Here is a 21,653-nt window from a genome sequence, read left to right on the forward strand (position 1 = left end):
ATGGCACCCAGGACGCTATTAAAGTCCTGGCTGCCATAGTAGTAGTGGGGAGCGGGGGAGCCAGGGCCGGACTGGCCATAGGGTGGGCCGGGCCGCCTCAGGGCTCGAGTGGGTGTGCCGGGTATGGCCTAATCACACCCCTGTGCTCCGCCTCCTGCCAGCCCCGGCCGCACAGCTCATGACTGAGTGACACAAAGAAGACACAGGAGCGGTATACTTACAGTCCGTGCGGCTCCCGGGGCGCTCCAGAGTGACGTCAGAGCGCCCCATGCGCATGGATGACGTGTCCATGTGATCACGTCGACCATGCGCTTGGGGCGCCCTGACGTCACTCTGGAGCGCCCGGGGAGCCGCACGGACGGTAAGTATGCTGCTCCCCCGCTCCTCACTACACTTTACCATGGCTGCCAGGACTTTAGCGTCCCGGCAGCCATGGTAACCACTCTGAAAAAGCTAAACGTCGGATCCGGCAATGCGCCGAAACGACGTTTAGCTTAAGGCCGGATCCGGATCAATGCCTTTCAATGGGCATTAATTCCGGATCCGGCCTTGCGGCAAGTGTTCAGGATTTTTGGCCGGAGCAAAAAGCGCAGCATGCTGCGGTATTTTCTCCGGCCAAAAAACGTTCCGTTCCGGAACTGAAGACATCCTGATGCATGGGGATAATCCTGATCAGGATTCTTCCGGCATAGAGCCCCGACGACGGAACTCTATGCCGGAAGAAAAGAACGCAGGTGTGAAAGGGCCCTAAGGAGCACATGAATGTTGCTTTAAATATAAACATTTCCTGATCTGTTCATTTAGACAATCTCATCTGTAGGGTGCACTATTGGCGTTGAGCGTTGGTGGAGTCGAATTCAGCTCGGGTTGTCAGACCAGTAATCCTGTAGGTTTGATCAGTAGCAATCAATTGTCGGAGACAGAAATCTGCATTGAGTAGTTGTCACTTTCCTTGTGACAGCTCATACAAAATATATTACTCAGAGGGCAGGAGCAAAGCACAGGAGGAAGCTCAACCCAGGGTGAGACTAAAGCTTCAGACTTAAAGGGATTTTCCAGCCTTATGCAATAAAGCTTGGCTGTTCATTACCAAGTTAAAACTTGTAGAACTTTTCCAAAATTCTTGCTTCAGAGGTGTAAAACTCATCGTGACCTTGTCATACTGCACGTAGGCGCATTGTGTTCAGCACTAATGACTATGAAACATGCCTTTTGTGCAGAAAAGGAGAGATCATGGCTATAAATTGCTAAAGCCTCATGCACATGAAGCTTGTATTCCCCATACTGTGTGCACCAGCTTTCTTCCTGTCAGGTGCACTTTAGATGGCACTATTCTCCCTACTTCTCCTTTTGAGATGCAGAAGGGCACCTGAGATCTTTGGCCCTCATTCCTGCTCTTATTTGCATTAGGCCTTGAACCCTTGACCTGTTTATTGTGCTCCTCTATACATATAATATGCCTCGGGCATAGTGCGCTGGAAGGACTTGTTGCACTCTGCGCAGAAATCATGGTTCTTTTCCTGGGAAATGTGGCTTAGGAGAGGTACTGGCTCTCCTTAAGGAGACCAGCTGTCTATGGAGATATAGCGGCAATGCTCCATGGGAAAATAATAAGCAAAGTAGTATCTCCCAGAGAAAGGGAACCGTCTCACTGGTGCCACCTTCTGGAAGGGGCTCCCTTTTGAGTCAGTGTTTTTACTTTTTAACAAATTTTGGGACACGACGAGGAACATGGCCCAGCCAAATATCCATCTCTAGAAAGCTGTTTCTGGGTGTTTGGCCCTCATCAGTACGGAATAGGATTCAATCTGACTGAGTGAGATGCTTCGGATATTTGCTAGAGAAGGGGGATTCTGTCTCTTCTTAAAGGCTATGTATACCTTCAGAGGCAATTTTTTTAAAAATTATTGCATGTTACTCATTTTTTGCTAAAAATCTTTTTTTCTATTCGCCTTTATTAAAAATATTGAGCTGTTCTGTCACAAAGGGTTAAAGGGGTTGTCTGGGTTCAGAGCTGAACATGGACATAGCCCCATTTTCACCCCAGCAGCCCCTCTGACTTGAGCATTGGAGCAGTTCATGCTCCGATGCTCTCCTTTGCCCTGCGCTACATCGCGCAGGGCAAAAGCATTTTCTGGAGATCCGGTGATGTACCGGGCTCTCCTTAGGGCTGCCAGGTGGAGGCTTCCACCAAGCAGTGAGCCCTGTGACGTCACTGGCACTGATGGGCGGGCTTTAGCGCTGCCCCAGCCTGTAAAACGAGTAGGGCAGCGCTAAAGCCGGCCCATCAGAGTCGGTAACGTCACAGAACAGGGCAAGGGAGAGCATCGGGGGCTGCCTGGGTGAAATTATGGGTATGTCCGGGCTCTGAACCTGGACAACCCCTTTAACTGTTTTTCTAGCTGTGTGACTGGTACTTTCACTTTGTGCCGGTCATCTAATAACCCTTATCTCTAAACCACTAAGAGGTCATAAACACTTATTTAGGCCACATTCTTATCAGTAAGATGAGAACTGAGCTATAATGAGTGTTTATAATGTCAGAGAGCAGAGATAAGGAGTCCGTCAGCTCCTGATCTGACGGAAAAGACAGAAAATCCAAAGGGTGCTACTGGAGCATGTCAGCTCTGTACAGAAAAAAGGGAAACATTTTTTTAATAAAGATCAATAAATTATTATTTTTTTTTTTAGCTCAAAATGAGTACAATGCAATAATAATAATAATAAAAAAAAAGGCCTCTAAGGGTGTACATAGCCTATAAGGAGACCATCTGTGTATGGAGACTTAGTGGCATTGCACAGTGGGGAAAATAATATGCAAAGAGATATGTGGAAAATATGGAAAGTTCCCTATGGATTCCATCCCTGGTACGTAAAAATCTTGTAGTACACATTTCTGTTTGCCCCCAAAACTACAGTATTTGTCTCCTAGTTCTATCAGAAAACACAGCAGCCCTATTACACCTGCAGATGAACCAGGCGATCATCGGGAGGGAATCGTTCCTTCCCAACCGTCGCCTGCTCGTCGGTGGAGGAGACTGCTGCTATTACATTAGACAGCATGATCTGTTGCCGGCAAATAATGATTTTTAAACATGTTGGCGTTTGCTTGTTCATCGGGTAATCAGCGCCGATCTTAGCGCCATACGGCGTTTACCTTCAGACAGATCATGCCGCAGTTTCGGTGCATCTGATGTCCGACCCCTTTCTGCTAAGACGTGGGCACATTAGTAAATTTGGGCAAAAGTGTCAAAAACCTTTTTTATGAGGGGTTTTCCAGCCTGTAGGTATTGAGGACCTATCTATATCAGTTCGGTGGGAATCTGATACCTGGCACCCCTACCTGGCACCCCATACCTTGCAGACGAGCCTGTGTCATGCTGCGAGTCCTCAGCCCGGCTCCCGGCCTGAACTTTCCGTACTGACAGGGTCACATGCATTATATTGATTTATGATGCTATGTAACCCTTACAGTTCTGGAATGTATTAAATGACACTGCCATAATGCTGTTAGTGTTATCCAATACATTCCAGAACTGTAAGGGTTACATAGTAGCATAAATCAGTATAATGCTATGTGACCCCGTCAGTGCTGGGAGCTGCGCTGCGGACTCGCAGCACGACCCGCCCGTCTGCAAGGGGCCTAACAGTGGACGGAGCCGGAAGCTGGCGGTGCTGTCCGCCGTGCGGTAGTTGTGTCAGTGTACCGCAGCTCAGGCCTCATGCACACAACCGTATTTTGCCTCCGTGTCCAATCTGCACAGACCCATTCATTTCTAAGGATCTGCAAGAAAAAATAAAACAAATCTGTATGTCCGTTCCGCAAATTATAGAACATGTCCCGTTCTTGTCCGTATTGCGGAATAGTCATTTCTAGTGATGGAAGTGAGAAAATTAATTGCAGCTTGGAATTGGACACGAGGCCTTCCACTGATACATTGTAATATAGTGTAATCTGTAAGCAACACTTGTTTAGTGACTGCAAACAAATCTCGAATTGCGTGTAACGAGTATGTTCTTCGTTTCCACAAGTTTCTCTTTGTGAAAGGCTACAGGCATACAACTTTGTAGAGAGCACGCGCCTGTGGAGTATGGTTTATGGAGAAATGTGCTGACAGCGGCTTCTGCAACAATGTTCTGATGACTCAAAGGCGGATTTACTGAGCTGGAATGCAAGTCATCATGTTTGCCACAAAGCGAGCATTGACGGACCGAAGAGCCTCGTACCCACTGCTAACAGTAGTATCACAATCCTCATTGTATAGAGGAGCAAAGTATGTACGAGGGAGGCCATGTAACATCTCACATGTGATCCTAATGGAAGGGGCTGTAAGTTCTATGTCGGGGATTAGATGAAAATTCACTTAGAACAGGGATGCCCAACCTGCGGCCCTCCAGCTGTTGCAAAACTACAACGTCAATCATGCTTGGGCAGCCTACAGCAGGGCATGGTGGGATTTGTAGTTTTACAACAGCTGGAGAGCCACAGGTTGGGCATCCCTGACTTAGAGGATGGCTTCTACGTTGCATATGAGTAGCGACTAAATGCTGGATGCTTATTTTTACCGCAGATCTTCTGATTTCTGATGCAGTAATTGCCACAAGTGAAACACTCGCCCAGTCAATTTTTGCAGTGGGGACCCGACTCGGCCAGCCAATGGCATTTCCTGTGTGTCGAGACGAGACCAGGAAGTAGAGAACAGCGGGGACATGGGAAGTGTTGGAACTGGATTGGTGACTATTATTATATTTTTTTCTACAGTCACCACTGCCAACAAAGGACGTGTCTTTCTTGGCACAATGTCTGGATGGGCATAGCTGGACATGTCCTTTCTTGGCAAAATGCCTGGACGGCCATAGCTGGACACGTTCTTTCTTGGCACAGTGTCTGGACAGGCATAGCTGGACACGTTCTTTCTTGGCACAGTGTCCGGACAGGCATAGCTGGACACGTTCTTTCTTGGCACAGTGTCCGGACAGGCATAGCCGGACACGTTCTTTCTTGGCACAGTGTCCGGACAGGCATAGCTGGACACGTTCTTTCTTGGCACAGTGTCCGGACAGGCATAGCTGGACACGTTCTTTCTTGGCACAGTGTCCGGACAGGCATAGCCGGACACGTTCTTTCTTGGCACAGTGTCCGGACAGGCATAGCTGGACACGTTCTTTCTTGGCACAGTGTCCGGACAGGCATAGCTGGACACGTTCTTTCTTGGCACAGTGTCCGGACAGGCTTAGCTGGACACGTTCTTTCTTGGCACAGTGTCCGGACAGGCATAGCTGGACACGTTCTTTCTTGGCACTGTGTCTGGACAGGCATAGCTGGACACGTTCTTTCTTGGCACTGTGTCCGGACAGGCATAGCTGGACACGTTCTTTCTTGGCACAGTGTCCGGACAGGCATAGCTGGACACGTTCTTTCTTGGCACAGTGTCCGGACAGGCATAGCTGGACACGTTCTTTCTTGGCACAGTGTCCGGACAGGCATAGCTGGACACGTTCTTTCTTGGCACTGTGTCTGGACAGGCATAGCTGGACACGTTCTTTCTTGGCACAGTGTCCGGACAGGCATAGCTGGACACGTTCTTTCTTGGCACAGTGTCCGGACAGGCATAGCTGGACACGTTCTTTCTTGGCACAGTGTCTGGACAGGCATAGCTGGACACGTTCTTTCTTGGCACACTGTCCGGACAGGCATAGCTGGAGACGTTCTTTCTTGGCACAGTGTCCGGACAGGCATAGCTGGAGACGTTCTTTCTTGGCACAGTGTCCGGACAGGCATAGCTGGAGACGTTCTTTCTTGGCACAGTGTCCGGACAGGCATAGCTGGAGACGTTCTTTCTTGGCACAGTGTCCGGACAGGCATAGCTGGAGACGTTCTTTCTTGGCACAGTGTCCGGACAGGCATAGCTGGAGACGTTCTTTCTTGGCACAGTGTCCGGACAGGCATAGCTGGAGACGTTCTTTCTTGGCACAGTGTCCGGACAGGCATAGCTGGAGACGTTCTTTCTTGGCACACTGTCCGGACAGGCATAGCTGGAGACGTTCTTTCTTGGCACAGTGTCCGGACAGGCATAGCTGGAGTCTGGACACATTCTTTCTTGGCACAGTGTCCGGACAGGCATAGCTGGAGACGTTCTTTCTTGGCACAGTGTCCGGACAGGCATAGCTGGAGACGTTCTTTCTTGGCACAGTGTCCGGACAGGCATAGCTGGAGACGTTCTTTCTTGGCACAGTGTCCGGACAGGCATAGCTGGAGACGTTCTTTCTTGGCACAGTGTCCGGACAGGGATAGCTGGAGTCTGGACACATTCTTTCTTGGCACAGTGTCCGGACAGGCATAGCTGGAGTCTGGACACGTTCTTTCTTGGCACAGTGTCCGGACAGGCATAGCTGGAGTCTGGACACGTTCTTTCTTGGCACAGTGTCCAGATGACATCGCTGGAAGCTTTGGATGTTTCTCTTCAGTTTTGCTCCATTTAGTGGAAATAATCTGTGACGGAAACCCCAGTGGTTTCTGCAATGGAGTACACAGCAGATTTTGCTTGGCAGGGATCAGCAACCTCCAGCTGTTTTGACCAGCCAGGCAAGTGTGCATGCTGGACGTTGTAGTTCCACAGAAGCTGTTGTGCTGAAGGTTGCTGATCCATAGTCTAAAGGTTCCTCTATACAGTATATTTGCTGGTATTTTACAATACCTGAAAAAATGGCCATAGCACTTTGGATCTGATTTATCAAGGCTGGCCTCGAATTAAATTCCCAGCAGCCGTAGATTTCCGCCATTATTTACTGCTCCAGTTTCTGGCGTAAATAATGCTGAATTAGCCGAGGCCAATGAATCCATGCTCTCAGCGCCTTTTCGGAAACTTGGTGAGGGCAACTTAAAATCCAGTGGATTTGTGACTTTTTTTACACCAAAAAGAAGAGGCATAAGAGGAATGATGAATTTCCCTCTTTGTGAAGTTATTTTTATATAGAATGTAAAATTTGGCCCATTTGACAGTATTTTGGCCTAAAAAAAACCAGAGCATGTAGCTTTTCCAAAAACCCTTATACAATATGTCAGATTGACAGTATTTACTGCAGCAGATGAGATTTTATGAAATCTCTGCAACAAGTTGGCTGCGTGCAATAATCCACGTTCACGTTGAGTGTTTGGAATCCACAAGCAAAAATCGCATGGAAATCGCACACTGAAAATGCTTTCAAATCCTCTCCATTGATTTCCGTGGTAAAACAGCTTGCTTTAAAAACGGCGGCTCGGAAAAAGAGAAATGAAGTTCATTTTGGTGTGGATTCCACGTCAAAAAAAGGTATCAAAACCGCTTGGGACTTAAAGCCTCATCCCAAAAAAAAAACACGAAGGAATCCTGAAGCGAATTGTTATTATTATTATTATTTTACATTTATCTTGATTAGAGTTTACATGGTGAGGTCTATTGTTTGCTCCAATGTCTGAAAAAATAATCGTGTGTTTGCTGTTTCTTGGAAGTTAGTGTGCGGATCCCATGATACCGCTGACCTAGTTTTTAGTTTTTTTCCATTCTGTATTTTCATTCATCCCTGTAGAGATCGCCTCTCACAGAGCCAACGTATTGAGAAACAGTTTGGCTGCTATATTGCTGTGTGTGTCTGCCATATTGCAGCCTTACTTTCTCCAAATGTGTTTCTCAAAACGTTCTCCTTCCATATTGTCTGCCCTACGAACAACTGAATCTCCATGAGTGGGATATAGAAGGGGACAGTGGGGATTTAGTGGGGGCTGGGGTTAGCGAGGAAAGTAGGGAGAAGACTGGGCAGAACTAGACCTTTAAGAACCTGTTACATACAAACATCAACCAAGGTAACCAAAAAATCCTGGATAATCACTTTACAGGTAATAGTCATTTTAAAATGTATTTTCACAAATACCAGAAGTCTAGCTAGCAAAATGGGGGGGAGCTGGAGGCTATGGTAGTAGAAGAACACCTAGATGTCGTTGGTGTGGGTGAGATTTGTTTGTGATACTATTGTGATACTATTATGGGGGGATCTGTGGATGACACTGTTGTGGGGAGGGGGATCTGTGGATGACACTGTTATGGAGGGGATCTGTGGATGGCACTGTTATGGGGAGGGGGATCTGTGGATGGCACTGTTATGGAGGGGATCTGTGGATGGCACTGTTATGTGGGGGATCTGTGGATGGCACTGTTATGGAGGGGGATCTGTGGATGACACTGTTATGGAGGGGGATCTGTGGATGGCCCTGTTGTGGGGAGGGGGATCTGTGGATGGCAATGTTATGGAGGGGATCTGTGTATGGCCCTGTTATGGGGAGGGGGATCTGTGGATGGCCCTGTTATGGGAGGGGGATCTGTGGATGGCCCTGTTATGGGAGGGGGATCTGTGGATGGCACTGTTATGGGAGGGGGATCTGTGGATGGCACTGTTATGGGAGGGGGATCTGTGGATGGCACTGTTATGGGAGGGGGATCTGTGGATGGCACTGTTATGGGGAGGGGGGTCTGACTGTCAGGCATAGCGCCCGACTGCCCGCATAGCAACGAATCGGCCGATTATTCGATAACTGGATTAGTTGACAACGAATCCCGTTATCAAATATTATTGATAACGTTGATTAATCGTTGCAGCCCTACTTGACACACATGACACATTACAGGGATATCTCTCCTGCAGAGCTCACGTTCCACTAGAGCCTGCTGACTGTCCGAGCTTCCATTTGCCCCCCCCCTCCCACCTTTGTCCATCCGGTCTGGTTACAACAGCTGGTAAGGATCTCTGGCTGCTGTAACTTCAGTGCCTCCACATCTCTGCCGGAGCCTGCCCAATGCTAGTGCCCCAGCTGTTCAACGGGATCTATATTTTATGCAGATGCAGCTGCCCAGAACTCTCTGGTAGTCTGCTACAGTGTATCAGTGTGGTGGTTTAGCTCGCAGAGCATTGCTTAGACTGGATGCAGCACGAGCTATGTGCACGTTCACTGCCTCTGATGACACCGGAAAACCTCATTACATGGGAATGTGGAAATCTGTCCTGGAAGAGCAGGATTTGCTGTGAACACCTATGACAGCACCCATGCTGCATCCTCCCTGTGCACCCGTCATCAGTAACGGGTTGTTACTCGCCGCTGTCATCAGTCACGTTGTAGTACATGAGGAGAGAGATGCTGTCATGTAAAGCTGAATGACTTATAGACACGAGCCTTATGTGACTAATGGATGGAAGCTCTGTGACTACTCTGCTTGCCTTTCATTTATCGCATGACGCCCAAAGGCTCAGCAGCTCAAGGTCGAGCCCCCCGCTGCCTCTGAATGGTAGACCCCCTCCTGTAGATATCAGTGGAGTGATGGTGATCTTCAGCCCTCCGAGTTGCTAATGTTAGTCCTAGTCTGGTACCAGGAGTGGTTTCCATCCACCGCTCATCCACAGTTCTTCTTTTTCCCCTTTCCACGTCCATTTTACCATATGAAATAATTCGCAGACAACTCGTCTTTGAACGGTTCCTTTCTGACTGCTGTAGACCGGTCAGTCAACGGTTAAAGGGGTTGTTCCCCACAAGATAGGGGATAAGTATCTAAGCAGTGGGGGTCCGACCTCTGGGGCCTCCTCCAATAGTGCAAAGGTCGTCAACCTCTGGCACTCCAGCTTTGGTGAAACTAATATTCCTAGCAGAAATTGACTGCTCTTAGAACTTCCATAGAAGTGAATGAAGCATGCTGGGAGTTGTAGTGTTACTACAGCTGGCGTGCCGGAGGCTGCCGACCTCTGTATTAGACCAACACTAATGCACTGCAGTGCACCTACACATCATGTAAAGCGTTCCTTTCTTTCCCTTTTTTGGTGTTTGCATCCCACAAAAAAGAACCTTGATTGATATGTAAAGTCCCTATTACACGGGCATATGAGCTGGCAGTCTAAGGCTTCATTCACACGGTCCGTGAGATACCGGACTGGCATCCGTGCGCTTCATGGCCCCGCTGCTGTACAGTAATACACTCGTATAGATCATACAAGTGTATTACTGTACTGCGGCGGCGGCACAAAGCGCACGGCGCAACCAATCTAAGCAGGATGCCAGTCCGGTATTCCACGGACGTGTGAATGAAGCCTAATACTGCCGTGATTACCCGATGAACGACCAAATATTTGTTCATCAGGTAATCGGGATCTTTTAACATGTTAAAAAAAATCCTGGTTTGCCGGCAGCAGATCCTGTCGTGTAATCGGGGCTCTGCTGCCGGCAAACAATGAGACAGTATAGGGACGAGCAATGCATTAATGATCGCTCCACTGTGGAGGAGATCACTGCATGTAATAGCAGCAGTCTCCTCCTCCAACGAGCAGGCTTCCCTCCCGACAATCGCCTGCTCTAACTGCCCTACAGGAGTCGCACCGTACCCAGGTGGGCGTTTCCATCTTTCAAAATGCCCATGTCCACTGCTCCTGACCGATCCCCTCCACCTTCCTCCATAATGTCCCTCCCTCTCCTGCTGACGTCACTGACTACTTCCTGGTCTGTGCGTTACACTATTGTCTAACAGTTTTTAAAATTCTCAGATGAGCATGCTGTCTTATAAATGAAAGAAAAAACCTAAAGCATCCTCCATTCTAACACTAAGGATCTGCTCCTTGGCGCCTCCAGTCCCTGCCAGGCCAAAAGTGATGACGTCACTGTGATCATTCAGACAGTCGCTGTCCATTTATGCACATGTGACTGAGATTGGCTGAGCAGTCACGTGAATGTCATCAATTCTGGTCCGACAGCAACTTGTCCGTCCCACAACGCTGGAGGTACCCATAGGAGATGAGTTAAAGGGAACCTGTCCTCCAACGTTATGCTAACCTCACTGAGGGCAGCATAAAGTAGTGACAGAAATGCTGATCTCAGCGGTGTGTCACTCATGAGCTAAAAGAAAGTGGTTGCTGAGACAACCCCTTTAAAACTCCTCTTCTGGTTATATACCCTAAAGATTTGTGTGAGACCCTTCATAAAAGTACCCCCTTGAAACACGTACATTCAGAATCTGCTCTCAGTAGGGAGCGAGGGATAAGCCAGAGCCAGACAACCCTGTGACGGCAAAATATGGTTGAGATCCAACATGCCCGATTCTTCTTTCCCCGACATCTGTCATTGAGGAGGATCGGGACACCACCATTAGGGCTCCTGCAAACGACTGTGATTGGCCCAGGAAACACAGTCTGTCTCGTGGCCTGACCCGAACTGACTGCATCATGGTAATTTATGCCACAGCCGGTCTCTATCTGATCGTGGGTCTAATGTCCTGTGCTCACATCATGTCAGTACGCCGCAATAGCCGCTCGCAGTCAGACCGTGTTTCCCGGGCCAACCATGGTCTCGTGAATCAGCCCTTAGCTGATGGGCATGTCCTGCTGAAATTCTTAGGTGTGGACCACATTCATCCTATAGATATGGCCACCTTTACTAGTGATGACCCATGGACTTCATTACTGGTTGTAATACAGTACGGAATACTCTTATGAACATAATTTAATAGTATACATATTTACAGCCACCGATGTCTGTGGAATTAAGAGTCACTTTCTAATTTATGGTTTTTGGGGGTTTCTTGTCTTTTTCAGGCTCTGCAGTCTGACTCTGAAGAAGCTTCTAGTTGTGAAGGAGCTGGACAAGGAGCTGATTTCAGTAGTCATTGCTGTGAAAATGCAGGTAAGTGACCTTGTAGTAATTGTGTCGTCTTTGTTTTTTTTTGGCTTGGCACAAGTCGATAAAATAGTCCAAAGCTTTAGCACCTCTCTTGTCTTGATGTGGGCACCTACTGGGAAAGCGTCAAGGGGTTATCTCATGACTAGGGTTGAGCGAACCCGTGGAAGTTCGGGTTATAACGGAAAATAGCATTCTTAAAACAAAATGCTAAATAAAATGTCTATTGAGGGGTTAAAAAAAAACTAAAAAACTCACCTCATCCACTTGATCGCGCAGTCGGTATCTTCTTTTCTTCAGGACCTGCAAAAGGACCTGTGGTGACTTCACCGTGCTCACCACGTGGAGGGCGGGCTCGCCTGTAATGAAATCCAGCCATACAATTATAGGGGCTTTCCAGTTTAATGCAAGAATTAATCACAAAAATTTCTACCACTTTCCCGTACTTTTGTTTCAGTTCTTCATCATTGTGAGTGGAATATGAAGCACTGATCTCGCTGATGGTTTGCTGCTGTGCATCGGTCTGGAGCCCAGCATTGCCTGGGCTGGATGCAGTTTCATCCCCTTCTCTTCTGCCAACTTCATTAAAGGGTTATTTCCATCAGAGACATTAATGGCCTATGGCTAGGCTATCAATGTCAGATAGGTGCTGGGACCCGCTGCTATCTCCAGAACGGGACCTCCAAAGTGAACAAACCACCCTCTGTTTTCTATCACTGAGCCAGTTACTTACCCACATACAGACGTTTTCTCCCAGTCCGAGCATTCTCCTTTTATATACTAACCTTTTATGTGGTACAGTGTCAAATGCTTTGGAGAAGTCCAGATATACGACATCCTTTGATTCTAGAACTTACCTCCTCCTCATAGAAACTGATTAAATTAGTTTGACATGACCGATCCCTCATGAAGCCATGCTGATATGGCGTTATTTGCTTTTTTTCATTGAGGTACTTAGAAATCTCTTAGAAGGTTTTCTAACAGTTTACCCACAACAGATGTTAAACTTACCGGCCTATAGTTTCCAGGCTCTGTTTTTGGACCCTTTTTGAATATTGGCACCACATTTGCCATGCGCCAATCCTGTGGGACATTCCCTGTCAGTATGGAGTGCTTAAATATCAGAAATAAGGGTCTGGCTATGACATTATTTAAAGGGGTTTTCTGACATTTTTATACTGATGACCTCTCCTCAGGACAGGTCATCCGTATGTGATTGGTCGAGGTCTGACACCTGGCACCTCACCGATCAGCTGTTTGAGAAGGCAGCGGCGCTCCTGATAGCGCTGCGGCCTTCTTTCCTAGTCCATTGAAGTCACGTTCATCGTTTCATGTGGACTAGGCACTGCTAAGCCCCATAGAAGTGAATGGGGCTGAGTGCTATACAATGTACGGTGCTGTGCTTAGTGAGCAGAGAGAAGGCTGCCGCACTCACAGAAGCTTCGTGGCCTTCTCAAACAGCTGATTGGTGGATTCCCGGGTGTCAGATCCCCACCAATCAGATACTGATGACCTCTCCTGAAAATAGGTCATCAGTATAAAAATGTCAGAAAACCTTTTTAATTCTCTTGTATTGGGTGTATGGCATCTGGACCCAATGATTTGTCTATTTTAATTTTTTTTAAGATGCCGCTGCTCTTCTTCCTGGGTCAGACAGGGCACTTTTAATGGGGAGTTTATTTTGACACTCCGCATTTCATCTGACAGTTTGCTTTAGTCAATGAATACAGGGGAGAAAAAAATATATTTAAGATTCGCTTTCTCCTTATTGCTCTCTGCAACTCCTCCCTCATCACTCTGTAAAGGGCCAACACTTTCAGGTTTAAACTTTCTACTATTTATATAATTGAAAAACATTTTAGTTACTCTCTTGGGTTCCCCATCCATTTAACGTATACAAAAATTGTATATGTTAAACGGATGAATCAGACTGGACTGTGCAGGATCCAAGAACGTGGTGTCCTGCTTTTTTTTTTTCTAACGTATACTTCAAACGGAGGCATAAAATGAGATATTAACCCACCCTAAGTCTCTGTCTCCAGCATTTTTCCATATAGTTTTTCAATGTTTCCTCGCTCCCCTCCTCTTTTTGTCATTTATTGCTTTCTTTACATTACTATTTATCCACATTGTTTTTTTTTTTTTTTCTTGTTTCTTACCCTTTTATTCCCATAAGGGAAGTTCAACATGTCACTATACACATCATCTATTTTCTTTTATTACTACCATGAAAATCAAATCCTAATTCTGTAATGAGGTGGTGATAACCCTCCTTTTATGTGAGCCGTATGCCCACACGTATAAATATACAAATGCTTTACATGCTTCCCCCGCTCTTCATTTCCATTATTGGATCTGAGGCCGCCGGTGACACTAATGCGGCTGTATATAGAATGGAGGCTACCCAGATGAGACACACAAGGACAACTCTGTTTACCACCCAAGAATATCATACCCAGTGGTTTTATTTAGCTAGGCGTCTGCTCGTGTCAGGGCAGCACCCAGTATCACGTGTTGACATGCATCCTCTGTCAGAAAGATGGAGAAGAAGTTCTGCTTCCAGCTCTGAAGGATTACAGGAGCTGTCAGCCCTCCTGACATGGCTGTATTAGTAATAATTGTTTTCCCCTTTAAATAGAGTTGACCAATTATGCGCTGAATGGCAAATGGATGTGTCTGGCGCAAGCGCAGATACAGTCGGCAGAATCCCCTGTATCAGGGGAAACACGTCCAGCACACAATATAGGGTTCACAGAAGCTGTCGCTACTTTTGATATGTCAGAGATGCAGTACATGTCAAAAGTTTTGATCTTTTGGGGGTCTGAGTGCTGAGACCTCCACCAATCGCTACAATGAGGGGTGAACATAGCGTGCTCTCCTTACTGCAGGGTCTGGAATGGATAGACCTCTGTTGGGTCTGTCTCCTAAGGCAAGGACAGAGTGTGCTCTCTAATCTCGTTCTAGCAATCGGTGGGGGTCTCGGCATTCAGACACCCACTGGTCAAAACCCTCTGACATATCAACAGTTTTACCGAAACTCTGTAACCTTTTATGGCTCATTCCTTTATAGAACCTGTGAAGAAATCCCCTCATCTTTACCGGAGGGAACGTGCTGGCACAAGAAGTGGTACTTCCCCAAAGTCTAGTAATACACGACAGCTCTTCATACAGGAGTTCAGAAGACATCTGTATCTCTGCAGTCAGATTTATTGTTTTATTCTCTCCAAATAAAGCATGGGTACAGTAAAGGAGAAGATGTCTGCACAAGAATCATGGGTACAGTAAAGGAGCCTGTATATGAATCATGGGTACGGTAAAGGAGAAGGTGCCTGTACATGAATCATGGGTACGGTAAAGGAGAAGGTGCCTGTACAAGAATCATGGGTACAGTAAAGGAGAAGGTGCCTGTACAAGAATCATGGGTACAGTAAAGGAGAAGGTGCCTGTACATGAACCATGGGAACAGTAAAGGAGAAGGTGTCTGTACAAGAATCATGGGGACAGTAAAGGAGAAGGTGCCTGTACAAGAATCATGGGGACAGTAAAGGAGAAGGTGCCTGTACAAAAACCATGGGTACGGTAAAGGAGAAGGTGCCTGTACATGAATCATGGGGACAGTAAAGGAGAAGGTGCCTGTAAAGGAATCATGGGGACAGTAAAGGAGAAGGTGCCTGTACAAGAATCATGGGGACAGTAAAGGAGAAGGTGCCTGTACAAGAATCATGGGGACAGTAAAGGAGAAGGTGCCTGTACAAAAACCATGGGTACGGTAAAGGAGAAGGTGCCTGTACATGAATCATGGGGACAGTAAAGGAGAAGGTGCCTGTAAAGGAATCATGGGGACAGTAAAGGAGAAGGTGCCTGTACCTGAACCATGGGTACGGTAAAGGAGAAGGTGCCTGTACATGAATCATGGGGACAGTAAAGGAGAAGGTGCCTGTAAAGGAATCATGGGGACAGTAAAGGAGAAGGTGCCTGTACATGAATCATGGGGACAGTAAAGGAGAAGGTGCCTGTACATGAATCATGGGGACAGTAAAGGAGAAGGTGCCTGTACATGAATCATGGGGACAGTAAAGGAGAAGGTGCCTGTACATGAATCATGGGGACAGTAAAGAAGAAGATGCCTGTACATGAATCATGGGGACAGTAAAGGAGAAGGTGCCTGTACCTGAACCATGGGTACGGTAAAGGAGAAGGTGCCTGTACATGAATCATGGGGACGGTAAAGGAGAAGGTGCCTGTACATGAATCATGGGGACGGTAAAGGAGAAGGTGCCTGTACATGAAGAGCAGGAGAAGACCTCACTAGAACACAATCTGAATAAAGCCGTGTTTGTCCAGAGACCAGAAGGCGACTCTTATCTACGTGTTCTTGTTTTGTGATCATTTACAATGTGTGATTTTCTTATCTTTTATATTCACAGTGTACTGTTTGCTTTTATGCAGTAAGTGCACAAATCCTCTCTCATTTTCACATTACCTCCACTTGTTTCCCGCTTTATTACCCTTCCATTTGGCATCCAATCAATTTGAATGAAATGAAAAGAAATTCCATTTAGTAGCAAAGGTTATCACGGATCTTCGCAGACGTAATGATGTTGTGCGGAGATTGTGACCGGGCTCAGTAATGGCATCTTTGGGCGCAAAGTCCTGCGTGTGGGGGTGAAATCCTTTCCTTCTGAATACAACGCAAATTTTAAGAAAATTCCAGCCCTTTTATTTTTAAGTGCTTTTATGCCCAGATGGAGGACATTTATATAAAGCACGTGTGTTATCAGACACGCGCCATATTCAGAACACCGATCTAATATTGGGTAGGTCCTCCTTGTCCTGCAACCAAGCTTCGACTAAGGGACTCCACAAGATCTCCGAAGGAGTCCAGCGTTGAAGAGGTTTTGCTGGACCCATCTACAGGATAGGACCCAAATATCATACCGGTGGGGGTCAGGCACCCACGATCAGCTGTTTTGGGCAGCGGCGGTGCTGGAGACTGTACAATGAATGGCGATGGAAGCCGAAGGCTCCATGTCTGTGCGGGCCCCTGTGATAGCGTTATATTGCCTGGGATGTCTTCATGGAGCCATTGATGTTTAGCACTAGTAGCTTTAGTACAGTTTATCTGTAACGGACTTACATCTGTTCTGCGGCCGGCTGGATTAGCGTTTTACGTAAATTGAATTTAACCCCAAGTCTACAGTAATAGGCTATGCTATAATACATAATGTACTGTAATACAATTGTGTACTATTCTTTACTATTGGGTTGTGCTGTGGTCGCAGTGTTGCTGTTGTACGGTGTGAACTCATTGTGACTTTTGTTCTCCTCCAGGGATCCAAGCGCATTCTTCGCTCTCACGAGATTGTGCTGCCGCCTAGTGGACAAGTGGAAACTGATCTGGCCCTGACCTTTTCTCTGCAGGTAGAGTAACCAGACGTGCACCCCATGTACAGCATCGGGCTGGGGTTATATGGCCAGTATAAGTCACAGACATGTCAGTCGTAATCACCTTTGGCATGGATTTGATGACTTCAAGAACTTGTACCGGTTACAATCTGGCGGTACATTCTGTGCTATCCTGTCAGTCTGTAACTGTCTCTCACCTCGTCATATTGGGCTGAGTGTGGGAATCCCAAGTATAGTCATCAGAGGGGGTTTATCTGTAGATCTGTCTTTCTGTCCTCAGCTAGGCGCTATTCACGTTTTTTTTTTTTACTATGTCCGACACTATGCGGACATACTCTCGGGGCCTGAGGGCAGACACCAGCCTGACATCACTTCTTTGTCATTGCGTAGTCCACCATATAGCGGCTTACAGTAAAAGATGTATTGCGGTGTAAATTGTTATCTTTAACAATGGTAATAATCCCTATACAATGGCGCATGTCGCAGCTCCCAACGTGTCCAAACACTGCGTGACCGGCTTACGACAGCTTCCTGGCATTTTCTGTGGTGCCCTTCACCCAACCAACTGGGCTTAAAAATCTCATATTCTGTTTCCTTTATCAGTACCCTCACTTTTTAAAAAGGGAAGGAAACAAACTACAGATCATGCTTCAGAGGAGGAAAAGGTACAAGAACCGGACCATCCTGGGGTATAAGACGCTGGCGATCGGATGCATCAACATGGCCGAGGTAAACCTGTTGGTATCATTTTTATCATCTGTTACTTCACAAGGTAATCTTTCCGGCAGAGGAGCAGACTACCGGAGTTACCTTATCTGGCATAGCCAGATACAACCGCGCACCTACGGATCGCCATTGTCTATAATGAGATCAAATGGGGATCCGGCATAAAAGCTTGCTTTCGGCCAGAGAAATAGCACGGCACGCAGCGTCGTTTGTCCGGCCGAAAACCATTGGATCCCATTATAGTTAGTGGAAATCTGGAGGTATGCGTCGCTATCCAGCTTTCACCGATACGGTAATTGCAGCAGTCATTTCCTCTGCCGGATTACCTTTAGCAGAGATGTGAACCTACCCACGCTGTATAGATCCTTCTTCACCACTTATCCCCATAGCTGCCTGCTTCCCCCTATGTGTAATGACGTCTCCTCATTAGGGCGCCACGGTATGAACGAGTCAAAATTGGGGAACGGATGCGGACCCATTCATTTAAACAAAGATAGAGCATGTCCTATTCTTGTCCGCAATTGCGGTTAAGACTAGGCGTTTTCTATGTGTGGTCCGCAAATTGCGGAACACACACGTGCTTTACGGATCCGCAATACACTACAGTCGTGGGAATGTAGCCTTACAATGATTATGGTGGATCCATTTTTACTTTACGATATCCTACACATTCTAAGCACGTATTGAGCTCGTAAGAATGTTTTTTTATTTTAAAGTGTATTTTTTTTGGAGCATGGGGCAGTTCCTGGGTTGATCATAAAGGCTTTAGGGTTAGTCCTTGAACTGATCTATCCAGGACCGGATCTGCCACCCTATTACATGGCCAGGTCCTCTCTCTCCTATTAGCCCATATGGCACCAAGCCATTATCACTGAAGATACCATTGTGTACATGTTGGGAGTGCTCCCTCACCCCGATGGGCGGCTGGCTGCTATAAGCTGGAACCTCTTTCTCTTTTTGTGATTCTTTCCTCCTATCTGTATGTCAGGTCATGCAGCATCCCTCTGAAGGAAGCCAAATATTAAGCCTCTTTAGTAACCTGAAGGAGGCCTCTGCCAAGGTGGCCGAAATCTGGATCTTCTCACTCTCTAGTCAACCGATTGATCATGAAGACAGTGCCATGAACACCAGCCAGAAGATCAAGTCCACAGGTAGGTCTACAAGCCTGAACAAACGCATCCTAAAAAATGAAAATGGCATCACGTATGTCACATTGTCACTCATCTGGATGATGTGGGCTTTTTTTTGGCAGATAATTATTCTGAAGAAGAGTATGAAAGTTTTTCTTCAGAGCAGGAAGCAAGTGATGATGCCGTACAAGGCCAGGTATGGGGACGTCTGCAGTTAGAGGATTGATTTAGAACCTGTCCTACGTTTAGATGGACTTTTTTTTTTTAATAGATCTAAACAGTTGGACTTCCACAGTATAGGGGATAACTAAAGGTGCACTTAGACGCACCAATAATCGGCCAGATGATCGGGAACGCTCGTTCCCAATCATCTGGCCGTCTAAATGTGCAGCTGATCACCTGCTCGGGTGATCCTGTCATTCAAGCAGGTACCACTGATAATAGTCTCTGGGCAGTAAATAGTGCTGTCTAAACGGCGATCCGCTGCTCAGAAGCCATGATTCTGTATGGGGATAGAGCATGGCTATAGCGAACCCCCCTCCTCGTACAGTGAGATCGGCTATAGCGAACCCCCCTCCTCGTACAGGAGATCGCTGCATGTAAATGCGTGGTCGTCTTCACTGAATGAGCCAGTCTAAATCCACCGTAACTGATTGCTGGGCCCCTCACTTATCTCTGGAACAGAGGTCTCGTTCTGATGTGTCTGTCTATCGGACTACTGGAGATAGCTGAGTGCAGTGCTCTGCTATATCTGGCAGTCCCATAGAGAGGTAGTGGAGCGGCAGGGTTCATTGGTGACCTGCCACTCCATCGGGGGGAGCTGCATGGATGAAGTTATTGCTATGGAGCAAATAGAGTAACTAAGTGTTGCTCCTATCATTCTTAGGCCTCATGCACACGACCGTTGTGTGTTTTGCGATCCGCAAATCGCGTATGGCGTTCGTGTGCATTCCGCAATTTTGCGTAACGGCACGGACAGCCTTTAATATCACTGCCTATTCTTGTCTGCATAGCACGGACAAGAATAATCTTTTGCGGCCCCATTGAAGTGAATGGGTCCGCATCCGAGCCGCCAAAACTGCGGCTCGGATGCGGACCAAAACAAAGGCCATGTGCATGAGGCCTTCTGAAGATTCCTGAGACTCCTGAAGAGGTGCTTGTAGATATTTTCACTGTGTAAAGTAGTGACAGACCCTTTGATTTCTGTGGCCTGTCTTTATGTATTAAAATGCCCCGTTTTTCCAAGCTTAGAGAGTATTTGTTTCTTTACCTTGTGTCCATCGTTCTCTTCTTCTGCAGGATCTAGATGATGATGAATTTGATGTGGGGAAACCAAAGAAGCAGCGAAGAACGATAGTAAGAACAACGTCCATAACTCGGGTCGGTTTACATTACTTACACTAACTTGGAAGGGTTGTGGTGCAAACTCTTGTAGTTACTCTGTACCGCCGCTTGTCACCCCCGCAGCCTGATTAACTTGGTTTTACGTGGACATGTCATTGCTGGTCAGTATTCTTTAACTAGACAGTGCCACCTGTTCATGTGGTGTGCCGGATCTGCACATCTTAGATCCAATTGTAGTCCTTGCAACAAAGGCTAATTTTACATATTTAGGGTCCATTCACACGGCCGCAAGTGTTTTGCGGTCCGCAAAACACGGATACCGGCCATGTGCGCTCCGCAGTTTGCAGACCGCACATGGCCAACACTATGATAGAAATGCCTATTCTTGTCCGTGGCTGCGGAGAAGAATTGGACATGCTCTGCACCCGTTCTGCAAAATTGAGGAACGGATGCGGACCTGTTCATGCGGATGTATGAATGGAGTCTAAGAAAAAGTATAACTTGGGTCAACAAAAGGATTTTACTCAGGTGAACCACAGCCATGCGTCTATGCAAATAGTTGTATACGGAGGTCGCTGGTGACAGATTCTGTCAGCTCCAAAACACCCCCCATATGGGGGGGTATGGTGTCAGATGATGTAATTTTTATCTTCATACTCGCTTGCGTTCCGACCATTGTGCTCCCACAAACCAGCAGTAAAATGCATTGAGAGGACTCCTGAGTAGAGATGAGCGAACTTCTGTTTTAAGTTCGGCGTCTAAAGTTCGGCTTCCGGTTAGCGGAGGATCCCGATATGGATTCCGAATTCCGTTGTGGTCCGTGGTAGCGGAATCAATAATGACCATTATTGATTCCGCTACCACGGACCACAACGGAATTCGGAATCCATATCGGGATCCTCCGCTAACCGGAAGCCGAACTTTAGACGCCGAACTTAAAACAGAAGTTCGCTCATCTCTACTCCTGAGTTCACGCACGTAATGGAGAGGACTCACAGAGGAGTCCTCTCAGTGCATTTTACTGTTGGTTTGTGGGAGCACAATGTTGGAACGCAAGCGTGTACAAAGATAAAAAATGACATCAGTGGGCTTGGCGTCACTTACACTATACACAGCTTTGGGGACGTTTTGGAGCTAACAGTTTCCCTTTAAAGACTATCCGGAATGCACCAGGAGATGTGCTGGCGTATGAAATCTCCCCCTAGTCTGTATTTTCTACCACAAAACCACTTTACTTTATTTCATCCAAAATTTCCCTAAACTACCTAAACTTTTTTTTTTTTTTTTTTGTCTGAAGCTATGTAGTGCTTCCCTGATGGGGGTCCCACTCCCCATATGAATATAGGAGCCTAGAAGACAGC

The 21,653-nt window shown here is 46.9% G+C and overlaps 1 protein-coding gene across 5 annotated transcripts in view; it reads left to right on the forward strand.

Moving 5' to 3' along the window:
• Nucleotides 1–21,653, forward strand: part of PACS2 (phosphofurin acidic cluster sorting protein 2) — a 73,012-nt gene that overhangs the window by 25,174 nt on the left and 26,185 nt on the right. For all 5 annotated transcript variants that reach the window (XM_040412829.1, XM_040412832.1, XM_040412828.1 and 2 more), the window contains exons 2-7: nucleotides 11,605–11,692; nucleotides 17,018–17,107; nucleotides 17,696–17,821; nucleotides 18,807–18,969; nucleotides 19,071–19,144; nucleotides 20,248–20,328. In XM_040412829.1, the coding sequence (XP_040268763.1) occupies nucleotides 11,605–11,692; nucleotides 17,018–17,107; nucleotides 17,696–17,821; nucleotides 18,807–18,969; nucleotides 19,071–19,144; nucleotides 20,248–20,328 (622 nt within the window). The remainder of the gene's footprint in view (nucleotides 1–11,604; nucleotides 11,693–17,017; nucleotides 17,108–17,695; nucleotides 17,822–18,806; nucleotides 18,970–19,070; nucleotides 19,145–20,247; nucleotides 20,329–21,653) is intronic.

The sequence above is a fragment of the Bufo bufo genome, chromosome 11 (genome assembly GCF_905171765.1).
Source record: "Bufo bufo chromosome 11, aBufBuf1.1, whole genome shotgun sequence".
NCBI lineage: Eukaryota > Metazoa > Chordata > Amphibia > Anura > Bufonidae > Bufo > Bufo bufo.